Source organism: Gobio gobio, assembly GCF_949357685.1.
Source record: "Gobio gobio genome assembly, chromosome: 24".
NCBI lineage: Eukaryota > Metazoa > Chordata > Actinopteri > Cypriniformes > Gobionidae > Gobio > Gobio gobio.
In genome coordinates this window covers 8,649,588-8,663,488 of record NC_137120.1, presented here as the reverse complement: position 1 = coordinate 8,663,488, position 13,901 = coordinate 8,649,588, and the positions used below count along the sequence as shown (strand labels likewise).

Sequence of the window (13,901 nt, the reverse complement as noted above, 5' to 3'; positions counted from 1 at the left end):
TTTGCATGGGCGTGCCAGATTCTCTGGGTGGAGGAAAGGGAGGAAACCGTTCCTGCTTGGACGTCAAACCAGGAGACTTCAGGATTGGCTAGTCGGGCCTGTCATTTTCTCAAAGGCAGAGAAAGACAGCCAGAACTCGGTTTTACACCGATCAACATTTCTATCCACTTGAGGACAATATTCAGGCTAGGGGAACTCATATTAATGTTGAAATACCTCATAAAATGAAAATTTCATGCCATGGGACCTTTAAGAAAAAAAGATGAGTTCAAAGTTTTGCCGACCGGATACGGCGAAAGTCTATCAACTAACGTTAGCTCGGCTTCACCTTCTTCTTTGCTCTGGTTGGTTGTGGAGCTCATGGCGCTATCCAATTGCGTGCGGAGGGAATTTGAAAGACAACCGTTTATCCCGCCCCTCGGATTGAGCCCTGCCAATGGTGAGTTTCCAGACCCAACATCTTGATGTGGGTCTGGCTTGTCAGGCTAGTTTTTACTCGCATTGCTCTCATACTCTAAAATATCCCCATTGACATGCATTATATGACAATCACACTGCAATGGTTGGAGTTAAAAATCTTCATTTGTGTTCTACTGAAGAAACAAAGACACCTACATCTTGGATGCCCTGGGGGTAAGCAGATAAACATAAACATTTTGGGGTTTTTGGGTGAACTGTCCCTTTAAGCTGTACAATGTACCCCACCTATGGGGCATGTTGTCACATTTCACTTCCATTCTTTCGGGGTAAATCAAGAAAAATGTATACACTGTATTAAAGGTCCTGTTCTTCGTGATCCCATTGTTCAAACTTTAGTTAGTGTGTAATGTTGCTGCTAGAGCATAAATAATACCTGTAAAATGATAAAGCTCAAAGTTCAATGCCAAGCGAGAAATTTTATTTAATAGAAGTTCCCTTTCAAAGCCTACAGCGAACGGCTGGTTAGGACTACATCCTGGTATTTCCTGCTTTAATTACGTCAGTAGAGCAGTAGAACAGACTAACCTCCGCCCACAAGAAAACGCCAAAAAAAGGGGGCGTGGTCTTGTTGCTGTCCCACGTGGAGAAGAAGAGGACGTCGCGTGGAGAAAAGGAAGTGCTGCGTTTCAGTGTGTTTGTCGCCATGTCGTCGAGACGCTGTTATTTTCATCCCGGAGTCAAATCACCTTTGTTTGGCTTTCCCAGGGACGCTGTAGAGATTATTAAGCGCGTATATATCTCCCGTTAAGAGGCGTGACCTTTCCACGTGCGCTAAGCTGCTGTCGAATCACAACACAGGACCGTGCTACGTTCGCTAAGCTGCTGTCAAATCGCAACACGGGAACCGCTGACACAATCAGAACTCGTTACGTGTTTCTGAAGGAGGGACTTCATAGAATAAAGGAAGTCTTCAGTCGTTTGTAGGACAGTGAAAACAGCGGTGTACAGATAAGTAAATTGTGTTAAAAATACATTTTTTTTTACACGCGAAACATGAACACATGTTATATTGCACACTGTAAACACAATCAAAGCTTCAAAAAAACACGAAGAACGGGACCTTTAATGAAACAAAACCACATAATTGTACTAGACATGTGTGAATTTAATATGGGAAAAATGAATACTCTAAAACCCAAGTGAATTTACACAAACTGAGAAAGTCAAAAAGTGTTAGGTTGTGCCCTGCTCTCCCCTATTTTCAGCTGAAAATGTTTCTAAACGGAGGATTGTTTTATATCAGATGTCATGTCTTGCATAGGAATGTAAACTTTTGCTTTATTGACCCTTCACTGAACACCAAACCAAAAAAAAAAAAAAGACAAAAAGTAGGAATAACCTGAAATGTATAGAGAAACTACACTCGACTGTACCAGTTCTTTTGGCAAGTTTCGACACGCAATACACCTATTATGTGCCTTTCTAAAAACCTCGACGTGGCGCAGCGTTGAAAATTGTGCTGCTGGATACATGCTGTCATCAGACTCAACAGGCCATCAGTATGAAGAGCCTTGAATTCATTTTTATTTTCTCATTAGTTGTGAACGGTAAGTGTTGGGTTTTTGTTTGCAACGCTTCAATGCTTTATTTGTGGAAACTTGTTTTAGGAAGCTTAGAGGCTTCCGTGTCTTAACCTCTTAGGTCTGGTTTCACAGCCAGGAGTAGGCTTTAGTTAAATCAACACTTTTAAGTTCTTAGAAAAAATGGCAACAGGCCAACAGCATATTTTATCAGTGCAATCTACTTTCAGTTAAAACAGCTCAAACATGCATTTTAGTCCAGGACTTTAAGCTTAAGCCTTGTCTGTGAATCCAGGGGCTAATGTGTTTTTCTCCCTTTCTTATTTTGCATACACGCTACCATTCAGAGTTTTACATTTACATTTTACATTTATGCATTTGGCAGACGCTTTTATCCAAAGCGACTTACATTGCATTCAAGGTACACATTTTTTACATTTAGTCATTTCTTGCTTTCCCTGGGAATCGAACCCACGACCTTAGCGTTGCTAGCGCCTTGCTCTACTGTTTGAGCTACAGGAAAGCTTTTAGGTCAGTACAATGTGTTATGTTTTTAAAAGAATACTCTTCTGCTCACCAAGGCTGCATTTATTTGTACCAAAATACAGCAAAAACAGTAATATTGTTTGTGAATTATTTTTGCAATTCAAAAGAGCTGTAAAATATTTTAAAATGTAATTTATTCCTGAATTTAAAGAAAGATTTATCCAGTCTTAAAGGGTTAGTTCACCCAAAAATGAAAATTCTGTCATTAATTACTCACCCTCACGTCCTTCGAGACCCATAAGACCTCCGTTCATATTCGGAACACAAATGAAGATATTTTTGTTGAAAGCTGATGGCTGAGAAAGGCTTCAGATAGGCCTCCATTGGCATTCAGTACACTTATACTCCCAAGACGGATAAAAGGCACTCAAAACATCGTTACAAAGTCCATCTCACCACAGTGACTCTACAATAATCTTACGATGCGACGACAATAGTTTTTGTGCGCAAAAAAAATCAAAATAACACCTTTTTCCAACTTGTTACTGCCTTCCGTGTGTGCCCCCACGACGCATGCGCGAGAATATGACGCAGATCCGGCATTCGGACAGATGACCCAGAAGTGATTTGTTTACAATCAGAGGAAGACGCGCGTATCTCAGCTGTTGGATTCTACATTGATCGTGCTTTAGGTCTCGGCGTAGTGCTCAAAATGGGGTTAGAGTGTGCATTTCATGGAATCCCGAACCCCGGCGCTACGTCATATTCTCGCGCATGCGTCGTGGAGGCACACGCGGAAGGCAATAACAAGCTGGATAAAGGTGTTATTTTGATTTTTTTTTTGCGCACAAAAACTATTGTCGTCGCATCGTAAGATTATTGTAGAGTCACTGTGGTGAGATGGACTTTGTAACGACATTTTAAGTGCCTTTTATCGGTCTCGGGAGTATAAGTGTACTGAATGCCAATGGAGGCCTATCTGAAGCCTTTCTCAGCCATCAGCTTTCAACAAAAATATCTTCATTTGTGTTCCGAATATGAACGGAGGTCTTACGGGTCTCGAACGACATAAGGGTGAGTAATTAATGACAGAATTTTCATTTTTGGGTGAACTAACCCTTTAAGTGTCACATAATCCTTTATTCTAATATGCTGATTTGCTCCTCAAGAAACATTTTATTATTATCAATGTTTGTTTCAGGATTCTTTGATGAATATAAAGTTCTGAAATAGAACGCTTTTGTAACATAAATGTCTTTATTGTCAATATGAAATGCTGAATAAAAGTGTTAATTTCTTGTAAATAAAAAAAAGACTTGACCCCACACTTTTGAAGCGGAGTTTATAATGTTACAAAAGCTTTCTATTTCATCTCATTTCTAGTGCATCTCATTTCTCTGGATCGTCTTCAAGACATTAATTGGAGTAAATCTGTCATAAATATTGCAATGGGTGATTTTATTTCTGCTTTCATATTTAATGTAAATAACTGTTTCTGTGTGTTCTGCAGGTGTGTCTGGTGTTGAGACAGATGTTGCGGAGTCTGTATTGGTGATTGTGGGAGATTCTTTCACTCTCCATACAGATGTTACTGAAATACAGAAAGATGGTGTGATTGAGTGGAGGTTTGAAGGAGATCTCATTGGTAGAATCAATAGTGAGTCCAATAAGAACACAGTACCTGATGACCCCAATAGAGAAACACTGCAGCTGGACGATCAGACTGGAGATCTTATAATCAGGAAAGTTAAAATGACAGACTTTGGACTTTATAAACTTATGATCAATGGCGTCAGGGGGATTTCAACAAGGACATTTAATGTCAGTGGTGAGTGTGTGAGGTATTTCAGTGAGGTTTGAGACTCAATGTGAAAGTGTTTGCAGACTAACAGAAATGTTTCTGTTCATTAGGTGTGAATAATCCGGTGTCAGATAGAGTGAAGCTCATGCCGGTGCTGGAGAGAGACTCTGTCATTCTACCCTCTGGTCTTACTGAGATACAGAGAGATGATCAGATAACCTGGAAGTTTGAAGGCACACTTGTAGCTCAAATAAATCAAACAGCTGGATCCTTTTCTAAATATGATGACGTTCTTGATGGGAGATTCGTAGACAGACTGCAACTAAACAAACAGACTGGATCGCTCATCATTACTAATGTCAGACCAAACACCTCTGGACTTTATAAAGTAGATATTACCAAGAGCAGCAGTAGATACACCACACACAAAACTTTAAGAGTTACTACCATTGGTAAGTCGCTTCAATATTAAAATTTAAATTAAAATCTTAGGGTCAATAACAAATAGAAAAATAGATTTAAACACACATGCCAAGTTTTCAGAAATGTTATATTTGTATTCTTCTTGGTTTTAAAAATGTTTATACAAAAGTTTGGATTTTTCATTGCATTCAACTGAGAATGGCAAACTACTTGAAGGTTTTCTCTTTTTATTTAAAATGTGCATCATTATGTGATGTGGTGAGATTTCAGCGTCAAGCATATTTGTACCATGCACAACCAAATCACAAATCACAGCCAATCAGAAGAGCTTATGGGCGGGTTCGCGCTTATGTCTCGCATTTTGTCATCATTCAAAATGCACACTTATAGTGACTGATAGAATCCACATTTTAACCGGTTCCGGTCCCTGAAATTCGGGCCTATGGCCTATGGCTAGTCGGAGACGGACCTGGTGAAGATCCGACAACTGCCGCGCCGCCTCGCGCCCAGCGACCTTCCGGTCAAACATCCGTTTCATTTCTTTTCGTCAGGGCCTGGAACGAGGAGCAGCATTGGTGTTGGCTCTCCCACACCACCATTCCCCATTGAGCCGCGCGTCCGGAGAGCAGTGTGATCACCAGCGCTACCTTAGACCGTTCTGTAGCGAATGTGCTGGAGAGAAAAGAACACGGAACATTTCGTTAAAAATGCTCTACAAAGGTTGGGCTCACCCGAATAACGTTCCGGTGGCGGCAACCGCGGCTCCTGACCCGGACTTGGGTGGCTGATGGTGGGGGAAACGGTCGGTGGGGTTGGCGCAGTGGGACCAGGAAGTTGTTGAATCCTCTGGGTGAGCTCGGACACCTGCGCCACCAAAGCCTGCACCACGTGACCTGTGATCGCCATCTGTTCCTCCTGATGGTCGAGGCACGCATTGCTGTTTGATAGAAATTCCTGGAGGTTAGACGCACTCGCTGAATCCATGGAGGGTCAGATCGTTCTGTCATAAAACAAAAGCGGATTCAAGCACGAGTGAAAATAGATATTTATTTCTCAGAACACAGTTAGTAGATACAAAGGAGGTCAGATGTGTAGGCAGGCTTTGATCCGGGTGACGCAGGGACTCAATGGGCAACCAGATCCGGGAGCTGATCCACCACGGTGAGAACATCCACAGACACGAACAGGATCCACACAAACAGCAAACACTGGCTGAAACGGATTGAGAACAGGACAGGCCCACGGAACCCCACCAAACTATCTGACAAACACAGGGTAGTTAGCAAGCCAATTTGTAGACCGGGTAATCAAGTGCAGCAGGTGGTGGTGATGATCTGATGAACTGGTAATCAGAAACCACGCCTCCCACTCACACTCCACACACACACACACACACACACAGACAGAATGAACCAGTGAATTCATGAACCGTGACAATATCGCCCATCCCTAGACATATTTCATATACTATAGTGCTCTAAACATGAACCCGAAGCGTGTATGCGCACATATTTCATCACGTCTTCTTCAAATGAAATATGCACTGATTTGGCTACACTGAACCATACGTCTGATCATGACTGCGATGACACAATGGATGATATAAGTTGACAATGAATGATATAAGTTAATAATAAACTGACAATTCAAAGAAGAATGGGCAAAAAAGTAACTGCTTTATTCTTTATGTGTTAAACTGATGCGTGTCATTTGTTCAGAGAGTGCTCTTAAATGTATTGAAAATATCCGCTTTTCTCCCTAGTTTTGGCAGTTTGTTATATAGGATTTTTTTAACAACAAGATAAGATTTTTTAAATGCATAAGGTGCCCTCAACTCTGTTTTTTTCTCTCTCTGTGGTCATATTTTAATATTCATGTGTCTGTAATGAGTGTGTAGTCTGTGTTTTATTGGTTGTTGTCTCCGCACAGCATAATTTTGTGGGGCTTTGCAAACCTGTATTAACTCTAGTGTGGATTGTTTTCTACAATATTCATCAGTCATGACAGTAAAATAGGGCATTCTAGTCAATCTACTGCAGTATTTCTTCTCTCAGTCAGTAGAAAATGTGGTTAACACTCGATCATGCATAGGGGAAAAAATACTGTTATATACCGTGAAACCAATATAATTTAGAAAAATACCGTGATATACATTTTTGGTCATGCCACCCAGCACTACTAGCGGCACCCTTTGGGTTAATAACAGATGCCCTCAATGCTTCGCCGCTGTGTTCTGTACGCTCGTGCATTTTTAAATTGACTGCCCAAGCCAATTCCAGAGAGACGGTCTCACTGGTTTTATGCACTACGCAAAAATACTTAAATGTTTTTAATGCTTAATCTCTGAGATTAATTAATGCTTGATCTCTTTTAAATGTTTAATCTCTGTCTGTGAAAGTTCTCCTGTGTTTTACTGTATGTTGACACAGATGGAGGGAATAAGTTGTCGGTGATGGAGGGAACTTCTGTCACTCTAGAATCTGGTGTTTCTGAAATATACAGAGATGATGTGATCATGTGGAGGTGTGAACATGGAGACACTGTCATAGCAAAAATCAGCAATGGGAACTTCACTACATTTGAAGGCACTGATGGGAGTTTCAGAGGCACTCTGAAGCTGGACAAAAAGACCGGATGTCTGACCATCAGGAACATCAGAACTAAACACGCTGGACTTTATCATCTCGATATTACTGGCAACCAGCGCACCATATTCAAGAGAATCAATCTTTCTGTCTGTCGTGAGTATTTCTTTTACAACAACCGTATTAAGATAAGCATGTTGTGTAATTAACTGAGGTTTCACAAGTTCGCACTTACATATAATTTATAGAGAGTAATTCAATGCGTATTTGGCGTGATGTCCGGGGGGAGGGCTTCGAGCCCAAAATTAGGCCCGAACCCAGAGTACCCCCCGTATATGTAAGTGGTTTTAGAGTTAAAAGGTGTGGCGAAGGGGTGGTGGAAGGGTTGCTGAGAACTGTCAACAAACGGAGGTAGGACTGCTGCGTGTATATAAAGTATACCTCTATTGTTGATTAGCTGAGTGCTCTCCACCTGTGTCAATTATCTGAACGTGCTTCTCCCGAACCTTGTTTATAAAACATAATTTCACGAGTTCACACTTACATATAATTTATATAGAGTAATTCAATACGTATTTGGCGTGCTGTCTGGGGGGAGAGCTTCGAGCTCGGATTTAGGCCCGAACCCAGAGTACCCCCCAAAAGCTAAAGAGCATAGGACAGCCGCCTGCTAAATACCCTCCAAGAAGTGTCGAGCTTGGTGGCTGGCATTAGAGAGGGGGCCTGATTGTTTGAACGGGAGGGCCCGTGAGCGGCTTGTGTTGCCAGAGGGCAGCCCCTGTTAGTTCACGAATCGCACGGTTCTTGATGGGAGCAGGGTGTGGTCTTGTACGTGGGAGACCGCCTGGAAGAAAAAATGGGAAAAAGAAATATGGATCTCATGTGGGAGCAGAGGGAACGTCACTGCTGTGGTGGAGAAAAGGTTAGACAGACAAATAAAAAAAAGAAACGCATTGAGCAACCAAATAGGACTCTATTTTGAAATTGCTATGACTTATTTCATGATGCTCATTCAATTCATTTGAGGAGATAAAATATACAGGCTTACAACTGTATACAACATATAACGATATATTCACCGTAAAGAAAACGTTGTCATGTTCATAAGAATTTGCGAGGCATGAATGTGCACTATTCATTGACTTCGAATCTGCTCTGAACTGAAGCATTTTGAAGCATTGTTTGCAAGCCCATAGAATGCACATCAGCATCCAAATTCAGATTTTGAAGCATTAGAGCTCACATTTATTTAATGAAATCATAGCCTTTGAAGTTTTGCAGTCTCATGATATGTTCTCTCATCCCCAAAATATAAGGTTGCTTACAATGATCATTGATATACTTGTTATGCAATATAGCCTTATATACTGTAAGGTATTGATGTTACATTCAAGAAAACGGTTGTTCCAAAATCCGTTGTACGGTTTGCACATCTATTTATAGTCGCAAAAGCGAATATGGTCGCACACTGTGTCAAAGACACAATTAAATCTCGGGAAAAGCAAAAATTATTTTACCGTGAATGCTGATGGAAGCGGCCGAAAGGGTTTTTTTAAGGTAGCTTATACATTTGTAAGTAAAGACTCTGTATAGTACAATTGCCTCGAGCGGCGTGTGCAGCCATGCAGACAGCGTGAGTGGGCGGCCGGGACCAGCTGCCGGAAATGCCGTCCATGCTGAGAACTAGGACTGCTGCGTGTATATATACATCTATTGTTGATTAGCTGAGTGTTCTCCACCTGTGTCAATTATCTGAACGTGCTTCTCCCGAACCTTGTTTATAAAACATCATTAATTGAACAAACTATTAATATTATAATATAACCGACAACCAAAACAGAAAGGTACAAACATCAATCAGATGGTTAAATTGTTGATTTGTTGTTCTCTATCATTACAGCACAGGATTGGTCTCCATTTGTTGTAGCAGTAATTGGTGTTGCTGTCCTGCTTCTGGTCGTGGCTGTAGCTATTGTTGTGATGTGCTGCCAAATCAGGGTCTCGTGTCAAGCAAAAATTGGTAGGTATCAACAAATAGTTAATATAACAAGTGAAGCATTTGAGATTTACAGACTTTAAAGACGTAAAAGGGTGTTTTCATTGTCAAATTGAATCAGTTTTTAACTGAGTTTACTGTTTTTAAAACAGGGAAGCATGCCGAACATCAGGTAAGATAATGTTTCCACTATTATTTGCATTATTTGTGGTATTTAACTTTATTTTGGGACTTGACCATGGTTTGTGACATGATGACTGTTGCCGTCTAGCCTGGCTCCGCCCTCCTTACGTACTTCCGCTCAATTTTCATTTTCCTTCAGTACTTTCCTTCAGTCTTGGATTGGGGTATATTCTCTGGTTTTCTCCGGTCAAATTTTAACCAGTCCAATCAGCGAACAGAGGGAGTGGCTGAGAACGATGACGTTGATGTTGTGCGCTAGTTTGAGATGACATACAGTGGGTACGGAAAGTATTCAGACCCCCTTAAATGTTACACTCTTTGTTATGTTGCAGCCATTTGATAAAATAATTTAAGTTCATTTTTTTCTCATTAATGTACACACAGCACCCCATATTGACAGAAAAACACTTGTTGACATTTTTGCAGATTTATTAAAAAAGAAAAACTGAAATATCTCATGGTCCTAAGTATTCAGACCCTTTGCTCAGTATTTAGTAGAAGCACCCTTTTGATCTACTACAGCCATGAGTCTTTTTGGGAAAGATGCAACAAGTTTTTCCATTCCTCCTGGCAGATCCTATCCAGTTCTGTCAGGTTGGATGATAAACGTTGGTGGACAGCCATTTTCAGGTCTCTCCAGAGATTCTCAATTGGATTTAAATCAGGGCTCTGGCTGGGCCATTCAAGAACAGTCACTGAGTTATTGTGAAGCCACTCCTTCATTATTTTAGCTGCGTGCTTAGGGTCATTGTCTTGTTGGAAGATGAACTTTCGGCCCAGTCTGAGGTCTTGAGCACTCTGCAGAAGGTTTTCGTCCAGGATATCCCTGTACTTGGCCGGATTCATCTTTCCCTTGATTGCAACCAGTCGTTCTAACCCTGCAGCTGAAAAACACCCCCACAGCATGATGCTGCCACCACCATGCTTCACTGTTTGGACTGTATTGAACAGGTGATGAGCAGTGCCTGGTTTTCTCCACACATACCGCTTAGAATTAAGGCCAACAAGTTCTATCTTTCTAGTCATACGGAGCTAGTAGATAGATTAACGTGGATTTTTTTAGCGTGTACCAGTCTTATCATCCAAATCACTTCTTGCAAATGTTAGTTTTGGATGTATGTTTGCATTTTTTTGTTTTGTGTTTTGATAGCAGCCTAATTTGGTTAACAGGACGAATTTTGCTAAGATAAGTTTTATCGATTGATAGTTAAACATGATGGAATAGTGTAAAAGTTGAATAGATTACTGAGCATTGCTGATCGTATCTAATGTGTTTTTCTAATTTCTCTTGTTTTTGTGTTTCAGTTAATGACTTTGGTTTAATATGAGGGCAATGTTTTACTTTTTTGCATTGGAATGAAGGTGGACATTAAATCCAGCTAAAAAAAATATTCAGCAGGCTTCGGGAACATTTTTTTTTTTTTTTACTATGGGCTTTTCAACAGGATTCATTTCATTAATTAAAATACTGTTATTTTGATATCCATATTGTATAATTTCTACACACATTTATACATTATTAGAACATAGTGCTAGCCTCATGAATGTAAATATTATGCAATCCAAGTAATTTTGTGTCTTATCTAAAATACGCTGCTAAAACGTTTTTTTTTTTTTAGCAAATAGCGTACTGAAATTGAATCAGTGTCATAAAAACAAAATGTATTTCATCACAACAGCTGTGTATTTGTGAAATGATGTGTGAGTTTATTATTGGAAGTACTGAACTATCACTGAATAATTTAAGACCTTCACCATATTAACATTTGAAGGCTTCTTTAGACCGAATGATAAAGAGCGTGTGTGTCATTTCAAGAGAACAAACGTGCATCTGTGATGTTTATCTCTTTCATACTGCTTTTTATATTTGCTCATTTCAATTTTCATGATTTTATATTTTTCTGTTACTGTTGAATCGTGTTGTTGTGTGGTGTCTTTTTAACATGTATGTTAGAGATCAGGGAAAGTATAAATTTCAAGGTGCTTTTGCTGTGATTTAATATAATACTTGTTGCATTAATGTCGTTGAAAATATGCATATGTATAAAAAGCAGATTTGTGATAAATGGCAATAAAATATTTTCTCATAATGACTGGAATCTGACAGTTTGTCATGAAATGATTGAGTTTGTAATCATAAACTGGAAATAACTGGAGTTTCTGAGTGTAATCAACTGTAATTTTCATTTATTATTATTGGATGGTGGTGCTAATCTCAGGTGAGTTCCTGGTTAGGACACTAGGACCCCTTTTCTACCAAGGCAGTGCTGGTGCTGGTTTGGAGCCAGAGCCTAATATCAAATCGGTTCTTTGTCTTTCCACACCCAAATCACCAGGAAATGTATTAATTAAGTAGCACCAAAACATTGCTGGTCTAGAAGTAGAAACCGCTTGTATCAGGGGCTGGGGGCGGGTTTTCGGTGACCAACAAGATGAAAACAAATTTGAGATCCGCCATTTTTGAAATTGCAGCTAATGGAGCTAATAGTTGCTCGATTGTAATCTCCGTCTATACAAATCATGGCGAGCTGCACGAATGCACTGGATTCGCTGTGTTTGGATGACGAAGTAGGATCGTAAAGCCATGTGCATCAATAACGCAACGTTCGCCATTGTTGATGGAAGGCTTGTTTGAGATGCATCTGTGCTGTGCAGACCCAATCGCCATATGACATCAAAGTACAGCGAGCTTTTGCTTTTTGCTTTGTGCTTTTGGACTTCTTATGCTTTTGAATGGCTCATGCGGTACTTTGATATCATGCATCTCGAACAAGCCTGGTGTGTTTAAGTGTTTGTGTTTCCCGCTGCCTAGAGTTGCTGAGAAAGATGAGACGTATACAGTGACGTAAGACCTGGCTCTGTGGTGGTTCTCTAGCATGTGGAAAGGCAAACCGGTTCTTAGAGCGCTCATCAGTCGAACCAACTCAGAACCGGCACTAGCTCTAGCTCTGAACTAGCACCCGGTTCATTCTGGTGGAAATGGGGTATAAATGGTGTATTACGATTCACCATGGCAACAGCACCCAACAAAAAGACCTTCGCATACTTCCGGGTAAAACGTAAGTTTAATTCTTCTTCACGGCTTCTTCACTCTGTCTCCTCTCCACCAATCAGCTGGTGTGTGGTGGGCGTTCTGGCGCAATATGGCTGCCGTCGCATCATCCAGGTGGATGCTAAACATTGGTGGTGGTTGAGGAGATTCCCCACTTCCATGTAAAGCGCTTTGATAGCCTACCCAGAAAAGCGCTACATAAATGTAATTATTAATTATTAATCATTATTATAATATATAATAGGTGAAAACTGGAAAACAGTATAAGCTATTGAACTAATATTCCTTTTCATGCATCCCACGGGCAAAAAAAGAAGAAAAAAGAATGTCGCAGCAGCTAAAAATGAAGTATAAAAAAAATATAATTAAATCAGGGATGCTTTAAGCATAAAAGATTCATGGGTTTAGGTCTAATGACTTAACAAACATTTGACATATTAAATAAAAATCATTCAGCGTCCAATGTGCAGCAGCTTTTTCCACATCGTCTTTTCATTTAATTTATTCTTTAATCAGGGACAATACACATTAATAATACATAAAATATGTAAAAAAAAAATGCGCCAGGTTTAGCCAACACTGGCTAATTTTTATCCGTAGTCCCTTTCATATAATGTTCTCTAATCCAACCTGTTACATTTCTGAATTAGGATAATGAAATTAACATTTGACTTCTACTCAGCCAACAGCAAGAAGGCAGAGGCTCACAAAAGGATGGGAGCACCTTCACAAGCACCACTGACAGAAGAAGAGGAGATGGAGGAAGAATATTAAAATCCAACAGGAAAAAAAGACCTGTTGTTTTTGTATTTATAAAGATGACCAAATAAATTGTAAATAAGTGTTTATTTAACACCTGTGGTGTATGGCATGTATTTCAGACTACCCTTCCATCTGATATTCTTCCATTCCGTTCAGTAAACCGTTTCATTTCCGGAAGGTGCGATGATGGGAATATGTGTATCATGCATCCAACCACATTGGAAACCCTAAAGGACATTCTAATTATTAGGTTACTTCCAGAGGTTGCACCAAGATATCAAGTGACCGTCATTTAACCTGATTTCTACACCACTGACCTGCAATCCTGTTAAACTCCTCTTTGTGGTCTCATGGGTTTGTGCAGGAAACAACACAAACATATTCAGAAAGAGTGTCCTTTCCTTACCTCTCTGCATACAGCGGCCTAACTAATATGCTCTGCGTCCCTGATATTATATAGAAAACTTTCATTAAAACATGGTACTGCTCAGATAAATATGCATGTGGATATAGCAAGCAAAAAGCCTCCTCATCTCCATTTTTGTCACTTTCACCGTGTCCTCTTGATGAAAATATTCGCAGTGAATGAATGTACCTGCACTGCAAAAATGCT

At 40.1% G+C, this 13,901-nt stretch overlaps 1 protein-coding gene across 6 annotated transcripts; it reads left to right on the top strand.

Moving 5' to 3' along the window:
* Positions 1–1,883: 1,883 nt before the first annotated feature.
* LOC307120280 (uncharacterized protein) lies at positions 1,884–11,577 on the top strand. 6 transcript variants are annotated; one of them, XR_013815765.1, is made up of 9 exons: positions 1,884–2,027; positions 3,997–4,314; positions 4,398–4,739; positions 7,140–7,451; positions 9,196–9,315; positions 9,444–9,463; positions 9,614–9,753; positions 10,049–10,425; positions 10,780–11,577. XR_013815765.1 is itself a non-coding variant. In XM_079807238.1 (8 exons), exons 1-7 carry the CDS (start codon positions 1,982–1,984, stop codon positions 9,731–9,733), a joined length of 1,278 nt encoding a protein of 425 aa, XP_079663364.1. In that variant the 5' UTR covers positions 1,884–1,981; the 3' UTR covers positions 9,734–9,753; positions 10,780–11,569. The 6 variants fall into 6 exon arrangements, 4 of the variants coding, with proteins under 4 accessions (XP_079663364.1, XP_079663365.1, XP_079663366.1 ...); XR_013815766.1 differs by having other exon boundaries at positions 9,614–10,425; positions 10,780–11,561; XM_079807238.1 differs by lacking the exon at positions 10,049–10,425 and having other exon boundaries at positions 10,780–11,569.
* Positions 11,578–13,901: the final 2,324 nt, after the last annotated feature.